Raw genomic sequence first — 15,702 nt, 5'->3', positions numbered from 1 at the left:
CACTGGCGGGCGGAGCACCAAGGCAAATTCCTTGTATGTGAATACTTGGCCAATAAATGTATTCATTCATTCATAATTTAATAGCAACCAATCTTCAAAAAAAGAATCATTTTGGTTTTTTGAGGAAAAGTGTTGGCCGGGAGCTCGATAAGGATGCCCTTGCAATAGAGAGGTCAATGGTCCATGGTACATTCTTTGCCACATGTACCGAGGTGCAGTGCAATCATTTTCACCATTCCATCACCCATTCCTCTCTCCAGAGATGCTGCCAGGCCCGCTGAGATACTCCAGAGTTTAAGGGTTTGGACAGGCTAGATGCAGGAAGATTGTTCTTATAGAAGTTTCTTATAGAAACTTACAAAATTCTTAAGGGGTTGGACAGGCTAGATGCAGGAAGATTGTTCCCGATGTTGGGGAAGTCCAGGACAAGGGGTCACAGCTTAAGGATAAGGGGGAAATCCTTTAAAACCGAGATGAGGAGAACTTTTTTCACACAGAGAGTAGTGAATCTCTGGAACTCTCTGCCACACAAGATAGTTGAGGCCACAGTTCATTGGCTATATTTAAGAGGGAGTTAGATGTGGCCTTTGTGGCTAAAGGGATCAGGGGGTATGGAGAGAAGGCAGGTACAGGATACTGAGTTGGATGATCAGCCATGATCATATTGAATGGCAGTGGTGGCTTGAGGGGCCGAATGGCCTCTACTCCTGCACCTATTTTCTATGTTTCTATGTTTAAGAAGGAACTGCAGATGCTGGAAAATCGAAGGTAGACAAAAATGCTGGAGAAATTCAGTGGGTGCAGCAGCATCTATGGAGCGAAGGAAATAGGCAACGTTTCGGCTCGAAACTCAAAGGAAATAGGCAACGTTTTGGCTCGAAACTCAAAGGAAATAGGCAACATTTCGTGTCATTGCCTATTTCCTTCGCTCTATAGATGCTGCTGCACCCGCTGAGTTTCTTGCTATTGAGGGAGCCCAGCGTAGGTTTACAAGGTTAATTCCCAGGATGGCGGGACTGTCATATGCTGAGAGAATGGAGCAGCTGGGCTTGTACACTCTGGAGTTTAGAAGGATGAGAGGGTATCTCATTGAAACATGTAAGATTGTTAAGGGTTTGGACACGCTAGAGGCAGGAAACATGTTCCCGATGTTGGGGGAGTCCAGAACCAAGGGCCACAGTTTAAGAATAAGGAGTAAGCCATTTAGAGCGGAGACGAGGAAACACTTTTTCTCACAGAGAGTGGTGAGTCTGTGGAATTCTCTGCCTCAGAGGGCGGTGGAGGCAGGCTCTCTGGATGCTTTCAAGAGAGAGTTAGATAGGACTCTTAAAAATAGCGGAGTCAGGGGATATGGGGAGAAGGGAGGAACTGATTGGGGATGATCAGCCATGATCACATTGAATGGCGGTGCTGGCTCGAAGGGCTGAATGGCCTGCTCCTGCACCATAGAAACATAGAAACATAGAAATTAGGTGCAGGAGTAGGCCATTCGGCCCTTCGAGCCTGCACCGCCATTCAATATGATCATGGCTGATCATCCAACTCAGTATCCCGTACCTGCCTTCTCTCCATACCCCCTGATCCCCTTAGCCACAAGGGCCACATCTAACTCCCTCTTAAATATAGCCAATGAACTGGCCTCAACTACCCTCTGTGGCAGAGAGTTCCAGAGATTCACCACTCTCTGTGTGAAAAAAGTTCTTCTCATCTCGGTTTTAAAGGATTTCCCCCTTATCCTTAAGTCACCAATTGTCTATTGTCTATTGTCTATATGGTGGGAATGGGCCGGTGATGTTTCAGGTGAGGATCCTTCTTCGAATTCCTACCTTGGGACTGCTCTGGTTTCTGTCGGGGAAGTTGGTTTAAGTTTCTGACCTGTTCTCCTCTCTCCTCCTAGGTCCAATACAAGGAAGAATTTGAAAAGAACAAAGGGAAAGGTTTCAGCGCAGTGGCCAACACCCCTGAGTTGGAACGCATCAAGAAGAACCAGGAAATTGTCAGCAATGTGAGTATCCACTGCACAACTCATGGAGGTTTGTCCCGAGTACAGAAGACCTTTAAGGACTCTTTTTTTTTTTATTTTTTTTTTTAGATTTCTTTTGTTTATTTTATTAGAAGTTAATACATCACAAAACAGTACAGTGGCACCTAATTTTAGGTGCCAACTATGTAATAACGTAATCCATTCTATGTACAACCTCTAGTTTTATGTTATAAGAAAGAAGTAAGCAGAACAAGAAAAAGAAAGCAATAGAAAGGGGAAAAAGTGGAAAAATAGATGGTAGAGAGTAGAAAAACGTGAAGTGTGTATATAAAAAATAAAAAAAGGAAGAGAGAAAGTGGAAAGTAGAAATAGAAGAGAAGGCCCCTTAAAAGAGAATTTTTCAAATCTGTATTCGGAGATGTAGATCTATCCGCGTCATGAACTGAAATCAGCAATCCTTACGGTACCGCTGCATCACATGATTCCAAAAAGTCGATGAAAGGAGACCAACTCTTTAAGAATTGGTCATATTTATCTATTAGTCGGAGTCTCATTTCTTCAAGGCGTGCTATGTCCATCATATTCCTAATCCACATTTTAACAGTTGGTGTGGTTGTATTTTTCCAAAATTTAAGTATCAATTTCTTTCCAATTATTAACCCATAATTAAAAAAAACATTTTGATCTTTATTTAAATTGGTATCTTCTCCTATTATTCCAAATATAATCCATTCCGTTTTGGGTTCTATTCTTGACTTGAAAATCTTTGTAAATATATCAAATATATCACTCCAAAATTTATTCAACTTTGTACATCCTACAAATGAATGTGTTATATTAGCGTTTTGAAACAAACATTTATCGCATCTGGGAGAGACGTTTGGATAAAATTTATTCAACCTCGTTTTTGAATAATACGTTGGAGTTGGAACGCATCAAGAAGAACCAGGAAATTGTCAGCAATGTGAGTATCCACTGCACAACTCATGGCGGTTTGTCCCGAGTACAGAAGACCTTTAAGGACTCTTGATGAAGAATTTTCAGCATTGGGACGGCTAAGACTCACCATATTCATCCTTTTGTTCATGCTCATAAGTTCTAGGATCAGGACTAGGCCATTCGGCCCATCATGTCTACTCCGCCATTCAATCATGGCTGATCTATCTCTCTCTCTCAACCCCATTCTCCTGCCTTCTCCCCATAACCCCTGACACCCGGACTAATCAAGAATCTATCAATCTCCGCCATAAAAAATATCATAGAAACATAGAAAATAGGTCCATTAGGCCTTTCGATCCATTCAATATGATCATGGCTGATCATCCAAAATCAGTACCCCGTTCTGGCTTTTTCCCCATCATCCCTTGATTCTCTTAACCCTAAGAGCTAAATCTAACTCTCTCTTTAAAACATCCAGTGAATTGGCCTCCACTGCCTTCTGTGGCAGAGAATTCCACAGATTCACAACTCTGGGTGAAAATGTTTTTCCTCATCTCAGTCCTAAATGGCCTACCCCTTATTCTTAATCTGTGAACCCCTGGTTCTGAATTCCCCCAACATTGGGAATATTTTTCCTGCATCTACCCTGTCCAATCCTCTGTCCATTGACTTGGCCTCCACAGACGTCTGTGGCAATGAATTCCACAGATTCACCACCCTCTAAAGAAATTCCTCCTCGTCTCCTTCCTCAAGATACATATTTGTACTCTGAGGCTGTGGCCTCTGGTCTTAGACTCTCTCACTAGTGGAAACATCCTCGCCACATCCACTGTATAACAAGCCTTTCACTATTCGGTAAGTTATCTACTGGGCTTAGATCATTTTATTATTATTTATTTATTTATTTTATTTATTCCGAACAAGTAAAGACATTAAAGACATTAATAGTAACAAAATCGAAATTATCAAACAATTGGAGATTACAATCAATATTTACAAGCAATGAAAAGAACAAAAAGCAAATTTCCAATGTCCAACTCTGTGTCTGTACAAGCTCGAAAAGGAGTGAGAAGAAGAATAACTTATTAAATCTCACCCCTTTCCCCCAACACTTTATTTAACCATATTTAAAAATCAATTAATTAATAATAATAATGCTACCCCAGGCAATTTCCCATAATACCTACAGACATATATATACATACAACTATTATACACACACAAACTTCATATTCAGATTCAGATTCAGATTCAATTTTAATTGTCATTGTCAGTGTACAGTACAGAGACAATGAAATGCATTTAGCATCTCCCTGGAAGAGCAACATAGCAAACGATTTGAATAAAAAAATAATAAGTGTCCGGGGGGGGGTGGTGATTGGCAGTCACCGAGGTACGTTGTTGAGTAGAGTGACAGCCGCCGGGAAGAAGCTGTTCCTCGACCTGCTGGTTCGGCAACGGAGAGACCTGTAGCGCCTCCCGGATGGTAGGAGGGTAAACAGTCCATGGTTGGGGTGAGAGCAGTCCTTGGCGATGCTGAGCGCCCTCCGCAGACAGCGCTTGCTTTGGACAGACTCAATGGAGGGGAGCGAGGAACCGGTGATGCGTTGGGCAATTTTCACCACCCTCTGCAATGCCTTCCGGTCGGAGACAGAGCAGTTGCCATACCATACTGTGATGCAGTTGGTAAGGATGCTCTCGATGGTGCAGCGGTAGAAGTTCACCAGGATCTGAGGAGACAGATGGACCTTCTTCAGTCTCCTCAGGAAGAAAGGACGCTGGTGAGCCTTCTTGATCAGAGTAGAGGTATTGTGGGTCCAAGAGAGGTCATCGGAGATGTAGACTCCCAGGAACCTGAAGCCAGAAACACGTTCCACCTCCGTCCCGTTAATGTGGATGGGGGTGTGCGTGCCGCATATATGAAGTAACCAAACATAGGTAAACAATTGTAAAGCAATAGTAAAGATCATATATTTTTAATTGATAGTAACTGAGGGAAAGAACATAATCCCCTGAATCTAATTAAAAAATATATTTTTTTTCACGTTTATGCTGCTAAAGTTCTGCACGGGCTTGATATTTTGTTGAAGGAAAAACATAGTTGGCATTAAGGTTGCGATTTGCAAAGTGTGACCACTTTTCACAGGCTACGAACCGGACATATTTATCAATGAATTTTCTGAAATCATTCAGAACCCTGATAACAGCGGAGGAAGTAGCTGTTCCCGAGTCTGGTGGTGCGTGCTTTTATTCTTCAGAACGGGCGGCGCAGCGGGTAGTGTTGCTGTCTTGCAGCGCCAGAGTCCCGGGTTCCATCCTGACCACGGGTGCTGTCTTTTACGGAGTTTGCACGCTCTCCCCCCTGACCTGCGTGGGTTTCCTCCGGGTGCTCCGGTTTCCTCCCACACTCTAAAGACGTGCGGGTTTGTAGGTTAATTGGTGTTGGTAAAAAATTGTAAATTTTGTGTGTAGGATACTGACAGGTACATGGATAGGACAGGGTTGGAGGGATGTGGACCAAACGCGGGCAGGTGGGACTAGTGTAGGCAGCACATGTTGGCCGGTATGGGCGAGTTGGGTCGAAGGGCCTGTTTCCACACTGTATCACTCTTTGACTCTATGACTAATGCTAGTATTGGATAGTGTAGTATACACCTTCTAGTGTAGGGCAGAAAGCGCGTAGGATAGTCCTTGTGTTACAGGGATCTTCAGTCGCAGTAAACCTGGTGGGTCGCAGGGCCTGTTTCCGCAATGCATCTATAAACTAAACTTAAACCATGATCACATTGAATGGCAGTGCTGGCTCGAAGGGCCGAATGGCCTACTCCTGCACCGATTGTCGATAAACTAAACTAAACCTCATTCTGAAGAAGGGTTTTGGCCCGAAACGTTGCCTATTTCCTTCGCTCCATAGATGCTGCTGCACCCGCTGAGTTTCTCCAGCATTTTTGTCTACCTTCGATTTTCCAGCATCTGCAGTTCCTTCTTAAACAATCTTCTGCTAGATAGGAGTGGGGAGAAGGAATGACTGGGGTGGGGCAAGCCGTTCGGAGAAGCAAGACTTGTAGTGCCGTTGGGAACTGCTCACTGGGTATGTGTAGCTTGCAGCATTACATTCAGTGGAGTCTTGCGGCTGCAACTTTAACAGCAGAATTCTTCTCTCGACATCTCCAGCAAGTCCATGCATGTTCGATGGCACCAGTTCTAAACGCTGTGCTTTTAGCAGCGTGAAAAATGAGATGACGCAGAGACTGGAGGGGACTTTATTAAAGTTGGATTAGAATAGCTACTTCAGAGTTAGAAACATAGAAACATAGAAATTAGGTGCAGGAGTAGAGGCCATTCGGCCCTTCGAGCCTGCACCATTCGCCATTCAATATGATCATGGCTGATCATCCAACTCAGTATCCCGCCCCTGCCTTCTCTCCATACCCCCTGATCCCTTTAGCCACAAGGGCCACATCTAACTCCCTCTTAAATATAGCCAATGAACTGTGGCCTCAACTACCTTCTGTGGCAGGGAGTTCCACAGATTCACCACTCTCTGTGTGAAAAATGATTTTATGAGTATCAAAAAATGATGTATATGTGCGGGAAGGAACTGCGGATGCTGGTTTACACCGAAGATAGGCACATGTAGCAACTCAGCGGGTCAGGCAGTATCTCTGGAGAGAAGGAATGCTGAGTTACTCCAGCATTTTGTAGTCTTATCTTTGTCATAAAGGTGTGCGGTTTATTTCAATTTTTTCCCCCCATATTATTGATTGATTCTCATGCTGTGACCGTTACTGCATTTATTGATCATCGTGCCACAGAGCTGCCCGGTCGATATGAAGGAGGTCTCTCCCCACTAGTGTGGATTCATACACTGCGTTCACCTTCAAATACCAAGCTCAAGGAGACCTTATTCGGCAGTGAACACTGACAGGCTATGCATGAGTTATCAAGATGGCAGTGTTGATATATATATATATATATATACTGTTTAAAGATGCTGGAAATTGCATTCATGAATGTTCGAGCCTGTCGGGGATTGGAGATTACAACGGGTCAGTGGATGCCTGGTTGGAAACTTGATTTGTGTGTTAAAGAATGAAGGCATCTCAGTTGAACAGGCAAGGCATCCCATGTGTATAACTTCTAATGCACAGTCTGTTTTACCATGTAGGACGCACCGCCCCATGTTCCATCTTGACCTTGGGTGTTATATGTGCGGCATAAGGTCATAAGGGAGTAGAATTAGGCCATTCGGCCCATCGTGTCTACTCAAGTCAAGTCTATTTGTCACATACACATACGAGATGTGCAGTGAAATGAAAGTGGCAATGCTCGCGGACTTTTGTGCAAAAGACAAACAACAAAACAACCAAACAAATTATAAACACAATCATAACACACATATTCTCCACCATTCAATCACTACTGATCTATCTCTCCCTCCTAACCCCATTCCTAACTCCCTTCTCCCCATAACCTCTGACACCCGTACTAATTAAGAATCTTATCTATTTCTGCCTGTGAAATATCCACTGAGATTTGGACGTTTGGACATTCTCCTTGTGTGTTAGATAGAGTGATACAGCGTGGAAACAGGCCGTTCAGCCCAACTTGCCCACACCAACCAACATGCCCCATCCACACTAGTCCCACCTGTCCTATCCATGTACCTGTCTAAGCACAAGTCCCCTTTGGTTTCCTCCCGTGCCAAATATGCCCTGGCAGGTAAATGATTAGCCCACTAATTGCCCCTTGTGAGAGTGTGTAGGCAGGGGAATGTTAGGAGGTCACAAGTGTTGGGAGCAGAATTAGGCCATTTGGCCCGTCAAGTCAACTCTGCCATTCAATCATGGCTGATCTATCTGGCCCTCCTAATCCATCCTAAAACTGGAGCTTCCCGGAGAAAACCCACGCAGGTCACGGGGAGAACGTACAAACTCTGTACAGACAGTATCGGTGGTCTGGATCGAACCCGGACCTCTGGCACTGTGAAGCAGCTACCCCAGTTACTGCGATGTATCTCTAAACTGAATTAAACTCAGAGGTACGGTGTCCATTTTGACTTTCTATCACTGCACTGGAACGACTAAAACCGACCCAACAAACTGCAGCAACTTGATGTGTCCATGTTAAATTTGGAGCAGATTCCATGAAGTCTCCGCAGATTCCCAAAGTTGTGCTTTAGAACTATTCTGCTAAGCACTCCTAATTCCTGATTTTTTTATCAGCTTTGGGCAAAGCACTGACCTCGAATGTTGCACAGGCAGCTACACAAATCAGCCCCACTCTCGCCCCACGTACTCTGCTTGTGATTAGCTGCCTGCAGACGGAAGCGCTGCAACAGAGAGTGAGAGAGAGAGAGAGAGTGTGAGAGAGTGTGTGTGAGAGAGAGAGAGAGAGAGAGAGAGAGAAGCAATATTACATAGAAACATAGAAACATAGAAATTAGGTGCAGGAGTAGGCCATTCGGCCCTTCCAGCCTGCACCGCCATTAAATATGATCATGGCTGATCATCCAACTCAGTATCCCGTACCTGCCTTCTCTCCATACCCCCTAATCCCCTTAGCCACAAGGGCCACATCTAACTCCCTCTTAAATATAGCCAATGAACTGGCCTCAACTACCCTCTGCGGCAGAGAGTTCCAGAGATTCACCACTCTCTGTGTGAAAAAAGTTCTTTCTCATCTCGGTTTTAAAGGATTTCCCCCTTATCCTTAAGCTGTGCCAATATTCTTTGCATGTGCCACGATGTACATTAATCGCTGGTGTCCTTGAGCCGGCTGCAGGTGGGAAAGTGCTGGATTTATGGGTGGGTTAAGCACCAACTATAAATAATAATAATAATAATAAGTTTATTTATATAGCACATTTATAGTCAATTTTCATTGACCCCAAAGTGCTTTACATAATTTAAAAATCAGTTCCATACAAAGCATACAAGATGGGTTAACAAAATAATAAAATGCATAAACAGGACACAACATGTAACATAAACATCCACCACAGCATTCATCACTGTGGTGGAAGGCACAAAAAAGTTTGGCCGTCCTCCTCCATTCCCCCCCCCCAGTGGACCGGACCAGAGTCCAGAGTCCAGTCCAGGATCGGTCTTTCCTCACCGGAGACTCCGCGGCTTCAAGATCGTGTAGGCCGCAGGCCGGCGGTCGAGATTTAAAGTCCCCGCCGCAGCCAGAAGCACCGTAGACTGCAGGGCCGGCGGTCGAAGCTCCGCTCCAGGGGTGATGGTAAATCCATGCCGTCCAACTATGGCACCTGCCTGCTCCGTAATACATCTGAAAATTGGATAACTGCCGGAGATTCTTGGCAATTGCTGGCTGTTCAGATTAACGTCCACATTGGCACATCTTGACTCAACATGACACAAGGGTTTAATGATTGTTTGGGGATTTAGTGCTTGAGCTGCATTCCTCCTGTCGTGGAATTTAAATATAAACTTCTGGTGCTTTCTGGATATCCGTGGGCCGAGAGGGGAGGGGGTGCCTGGAGTTTTACGACCTCTGCTCGGTCGGAGGAGTTGAGTGTTTCTCCTGGACCTGGTTTCCCTCCTGCACCCGTGCCAATGTTTGTTCCCTTGGGTAAATATCGCTGAGGAGGTTTAGTGTAGAGATTCAGCGCGGAAACAGGCCCTTCGGCCCCACCTTGTCTGACTTCCGAACCTGCCACCCCCCCCCCCCCCCCCCGCCCGGAACACCTGAGAATCCTACACACACAAGAGGGACAATTTACATTTCTACCAAGGCAATTAATCTACAGACATGTACGTCTTTGGAGTACGGGAGGAAACCGATGATCTCGGAGAAAACCCACGCAGGTCACGGGGAGAGGGTACAAACTCCGTACAGGGAAGCACCCGTAGTCAGGATCAGTGGCATTGTAGCGTGGCACGATGGCGCAGCGGTAGATTTACTGCCTTACAGCGCCAGAGACCCGGGTTCGATCCGGTGCTGCCTGTACGGAGTTTGTAGGTTCTCCACAACGGCTCCTGTGGTCTATTGTGATGACGTCTGCAGTTTATTGACCCTAGGCAAGTTTGGTTTGTTCCCGGCCTGTGAAAAGGCTTAAACCTTAAGTCCGTCTAGTTGAGTTTTGTTTGCAGAAGGCAATTAACCCACAAACCTATTATGTAGCCGTCAAATAATATGTGTGTTATGATTGTGTTCATAATTTGTTTGGTTGTTTTGTTGTTTGTCTTCTGCACAAAAGTCCGCGAGCATTGCCACTTTCATTTCACTGCACATCTCGTATGTGTATGTGACAAATAAACTTGACTTGACTTGAACCTGCCACCTGTGGGGTGTGGATGGAACCCGGAGCACCTGGAGAAAACCCACGCAGTCATAGGGAAGTCGGGCAAACTCCGTACAGACAAGCACCTGCGATCAGGAACGAAACTGGGTCCCTGGCGCTGTGGGGCAGCAACTCTACCGCTGCACCGCCCTTTTCAATGCTTAAACGAGACTGGGGATGGATTTGGCCGAAGGGGTTTTATGGAAATGAAGACTTGGCTGGAGTGCTTTTATACAGGACGGTGCTGGAATATTTTGAAGAACAAGAATAGAATAGGATCTATTGATAAAAGTGTTGGCGATCCCTGAATGGCAGGAATAATGGCCCATGTTGTTAGATTGGCAGCGACTGTGACTAGTGCCATATGTGTTGGAGCTGAGAGAGAGGAGGGAGAGAGCCAGCATCTTCCTGGCAGGGCAGGTCAGACTCTGCAGCTGACATGTTCATTGTTCGCTGGACATGGCCACAGCAGACTTGGCTACTTTGTACGTTGAATGTGTTTAGAGAATGAATCATCTAATGCAGTAAAGGGTTCACAACCTTTTTTAGCTCATGGCCCCCTTGGGATCTTTTAATTTTTCTGTGCCTCCCCCCCCGATATTATTAGCGGAAAAAATAGTACTTCAATATTATAATACCTTCCATACAAATATCAGTCTATTAATTGCATATATTGTCTTTTATTCTATTCCACAAACATCAAAAATATTTCAACTACATAGATTTAAATGCATTAGAACTGAAATTTAGGAGGCAACAGGGTGGTAGCTCTGTGGCCCCCTTCATTGAACCTGTGGCCCCCTAAATCCCAAAATGTATCTGTGCCCCCCCTGAAATTTGCCAATATGGCCCCAGTTTGGGAATCACTGATATGGATGTCAAACCAAGTTGGTCTCATGCACCACTACAGATGGAATTTAGAGACACAGCATGGAACTGGCCCTTCCATCGGTCACCAGGTCCGCGGCCCCCCGGCGTTTTGGAGCGTCACGGTGGCGCAGCGGTAGAGTCGCTGCCTCACAGCGCCGGAGACCCGGGTTCGATCCTGACCACGGATGCTTGTCTGTACGGAGTTTGAACGTTCTCCCCGTGACCCGGGCGTGTTTTCTCCGAGTGCTCCAGATTCCTCTCACCTTCTGAAGACGTGCAGGTTTGTAGGTCAATTGGCTTCTGCCCTCTGTGGCAGAGAGTTCCAGAGATTCACCACTCTCTGTGTGAAAAAATGTTTTTCTCATCTCGGTCCTAAAAGACTTCCCCCTTTTCACATCCACTCCCTACATACTATAGGGAGTGGATGAAAAAGGGAAATATTTTAGGACCGAGATGAGAAAAACATTTTTCACACAGAGAGTGGTGAATCTCTGGAACTCTCTGCCACAGAAGGTAGTTGAGGCCACACAGTTCATTGGCTATATTTAAGAGAGATGTGGCCCTTGTGGCTAAAGGGATCCGGGGGTATGGAGAGAAGGCAGGGATGGGATACTGAGTTGGATGATCAGCCATGATCATATTGAATGGTGGTGCAGGCTCGAAGAGCCGAATGGCCTACTCCTGCACCTAATTTCTATGTTTCCATGTTTCTATACATGTTTTCGCTGTGTTTCTATGTTTCTATGATTCCTGGGATGTCAGGACTTTCATATGAAGAAAGACTGGATAGACTCAGCTTGTACTCGCTAGAATTTAGAAGATTGAGGGGGGATCTTATAGAAACTTACAAAATTCTTAAGGGGTTGGACAGGCTAGATGCAGGAAGATTGTTCCCGATGTTGGGGAAGTCCAGAACAAGGGGTCACAGTTTAAGGATAAAGGGGAAATCTTTTGGGACCGAGATGAGAAAAACATTTTTCACACAGAGAGTGGTGAATCTCTGGAACTCTCTGCCACAGAATGTAGTTGAGGCCACAGTTCATTGGCTATATTTAAGAGGGAGTTAGATGTGGCCCTTGTGGCTAAAGGGATCAGGGGGTATGGAGAGAAGGCAGGGATGGGATATTGAGTTGGATGATCAGCCATGACCATATTGAATGGCGAATGGTGCTGGCTCGAAGGGCTGAAAGGCCTGCACCTAATTTCTATGTTTCTATGAAAGTGGGAATACATCAAACTAGTGGGAACGGGTGATCGATGGTCGGCGTGGAGTTGGCGTGGCCCCCACCTATCTCTAAACTAAAGTAAATGAAACCACCTATCGCCCCTCCCCACTAGTTCTATCTGATCCCACTTTGTCACCCACTCAATCTACACCCTTACAAAGGCCACTTCACCTACACACTTGTACGTATTTGGGCTTGTACACTCTGGAGTTTAGAAGGATGAGAGGGGATCTCATTGAAACATGTAAGATTCTTAAGGGCTTGGACACGCTAGAGGCAGGAAACATGTTCCCGATGTTGGGGGAGTCCAGATCCAGGGGCCACAGTTTAAGAATAAGGAGTAAGCCATTGAGAACGGAGACGAGGAAACACTTTTTCTCACAGAGAGTGGTGAGTCCGTGGAATTCTCTGCCTCAGAGGGCGGCGGAGGCGGGTTCTCTGGATGCTTTCAAGAGAGAGCTGGATAGGGCTCTTAAAAATAGCGGAGTCAGGGGATATGGGGAGAAGGCAGGAACGGGGTACTGATTGGGGATGATCAGCCTTGATCACATTGAATGGCGGTGCTGGCTCGACGGGCCGAATGGCCTCTACTCCTGCACCTGTTGTCTATTGTCTATTGAAACCAGTGCAGCCAGCATAGATGTGCTGCACACGGTCAGAGGGCAAACCTGCAAGCTCCACACAGACAGCACAAGGGGTCAGGATTGAACCCAGGTCTCGGGTGCTGCGATGCTGCGATTCCCCAAGAAAGTTGTCCTTCTCCACTCAGGAAAGTTTGCAGCTTTGCCGGGCAGGTTCCCGGTCGACTGCACGCAACACCACATGTACGGTGAGATACAACTACAATGACCACGGTGCGTACAGCAGCTTCACGAATGGCATGTTGGCTTTCATAGCAAAAGGTTTTGAGTATAGGAGCAGGGAGGTTCTACTGCAGTTGTACAGGGTCTTGGTGAGACCACACCTGGAGTATTGTGTACAGTTTTGGTCTCCTAATCTGAGGAAGGACAGTATTGCCATAGAGGGAGTGCAGAGACGGTTCACCAGACTGATTCCTGGGATGGCAGGACTGTCTTATGAAGAAAGACTGGATAGACTTGGTTTATACTCTCTAGAATTTAGGAGGTTGAGAGGGGATCTTATAGAAACTTACAAAATTCTTAAGGGGTTGGACAGGCTAGATGCAGGAAGATTGCTCCCGATGTTGGGGAAGTTCAGGACAAGGGGTCACAGCTTAAGGATAAAGGGGGAAATCCTTTAAAACCGAGATGAGAAGAACTTTTTTCAGATGTGGCCCTTGTGGCTAAAGGGGATCAGAGGGTATGGAGAGAAGGCAGGTACGGGATACTGAGTTGGATGATCAGCCATGATCATATTGAATGGCGGTGCAGGCTCGAAGGGCCGAATGGCCTCTACTCCTGCACCTATTGTCTATGTTTCTATGTTTCACACGTACGATGACTCAGACAATGCACCAAAAAAACGCAGAAATTATACATAATTGCACACAAGTTCTGTAAGACGGTGAAATGAAAATAAGACATTAGGGTAAAACACAGCCGCACACTAGCACTGATCCCGACAATAAATGTGTCATGAAGCCACTCACTTCCAGCTGTGCCTTAACATGACAGTCACTGCGATGGTGTAACGGTAAACGTCATGTTCCATATAATGGCCGTGAGACATGTCTGTTTATTAATCACCAAACCGTTTTGTCTACAATATACCACTGTCTTTGAGTAATGTATCCACTAATCACACACTCATTAACTTTTACATATTTTGTCTCTGACTCTCTCTCTCTGTCTCTTTCTCCCTCTCTCTCTCTCTCTCTCTCTCTCTCTCCCTCTCTCCCTCTCTCCCCCTCTCTCCCCATCTCCCTCTTCCCCCCCTCTTTCCCCATCTCCCTCTCTCCCTCTCTCCCCCTCTTTCCCTCTCTCTTCCCCTCTCCCTCTCTCTCCCCTCCCCCTTTAACCCTTTCTCTCTCCACATCTCCCACTCTCCCTCCCCCCCTTTCCCCTCTCTCCCGCTTCCTCCCCATCTCCCTATGTCTCACTTTCCCCCTCTTTCCTCCTCTCTGCCCATCTTTCCCACCCTATCCCCCTCTCTCTCCCTCCCTCCTCCCCCCCCCCTCTCTCTCTCGCTCTCTCTCTCTCTCCCCTCTTTCCCCCTCTCCCCATCTTCCCCCTCCCTCTCTTTCCCCCTCTTTTCCCCCTCTCTCCCCCCCTCTACCCCCCCCTCTCCCCCCTCTCCCTCTATCCGTGTCTCTCTCTCTGACACTCTCTGTGCCCCCACCCTCCACACACACAGTGGACTTCATACTATCCCTTGGATTATTGTGATTTGAAAATAATGGTGATTCTGCAAAAGTATTTTTGCTTTGAACAATTGATGGATATGAAGCATTGTTGATGGATCACCTCTGTGGCTCGTAACTGGTCCATGGACGGTGTGGGACCAGCCCACGGAAATACTCCGTGTTCGCGAAATTCCCCGAACTTCACACGGAAAAAAGATCACCGAATGGATCTCCGTCATACAGCATGGAAACAGGCCCTTCAGCCCAACTTACCTATACTGACCCACATGCCCATCTACTCTAGTCCCATTGGGCTGCTTTTGGCCCGTATCCTTCTAAATCTGTCCCAGCCACATGCCTGTCTGATTGTTGCAATGGTGGTGACTGCCCAAATGAAGTTTTGCCATGAAGCTGACGGACTCAAACCCCGTTGCACTAGGAGTCTCAGGTAAAGAAAGTAAAAACAGCGTTAGGAATTCTAGGGCGGGTGATGCCTGGAATACCAACAGGGCAGGAACAGAGGCAGCTGAGAAGATTTTGTGCAGGAAGGAACTGCAGACACTGGTTTAAACCCAAGATAGACACAAAATGCTGGAGTAACTCAGTGGGGGACAGGCAGTGTCTCTGGAGAGAAGGAACGGGTGACGTTTCGGGGCCGAGAGACCCTTCCTCAGAGTTTTGACATTTTTGTAGCCCTGTCCCTGGGTAGGAGTTCATTCCAAGAGTTCAAACTCGTGGTAAGCACGGAGAATGAAAGTAGCGGGTACGTCGGAGCTCGAGGACGCCTCTTAGCGCTAACGGCAGGTACTCGGGAAGACTCGCTAACGGCAGGCAAGCACGGGAAGACTCGTGAAGATTTTTCAACACTGATGATAAATGTCCACGAGAGCCCCGAGTACCGACGAGCGGCCATTAACGTAAATCTCCGAGTTCCAATCAGGGCAAACTCGGGAGAGCTCTTGGAATGAACTCGTACAGTGGGACAGGGGTTGATAGATTGTAAGATTTATGGCCAGTTTCTGACAACTACATGCAGTCTGCGGCTTGCTCCTGGAAGATGGTTTGAATTCCTCTT

The 15,702-nt window shown here is 46.3% G+C and overlaps 1 protein-coding gene across 2 annotated transcripts in view; it reads left to right on the top strand.

The window, feature by feature from the left end:
* The window catches only part of lasp1 (LIM and SH3 protein 1), a 129,298-nt gene that overhangs the window by 98,948 nt on the left and 14,648 nt on the right, over positions 1-15,702 (top strand). For both annotated transcript variants that reach the window (XR_008725633.1, XM_055656806.1), the window contains exon 4: positions 1,898-2,005. Coding sequence is in view for 1 of the 2 variants with exons in the window: in XM_055656806.1 (XP_055512781.1) it covers positions 1,898-2,005 (108 nt within the window). In the remaining variant the exon portion in view is untranslated. The remainder of the gene's footprint in view (positions 1-1,897; positions 2,006-15,702) is intronic.

Source organism: Leucoraja erinacea, chromosome 27, assembly GCF_028641065.1.
Source record: "Leucoraja erinacea ecotype New England chromosome 27, Leri_hhj_1, whole genome shotgun sequence".
Classification (NCBI taxonomy): Eukaryota; Metazoa; Chordata; class Chondrichthyes; order Rajiformes; family Rajidae; genus Leucoraja; species Leucoraja erinaceus.
The sequence above is the reverse complement of the archived record's forward strand: the minus strand, read 5'-3'. Positions and strand labels throughout refer to the sequence as shown.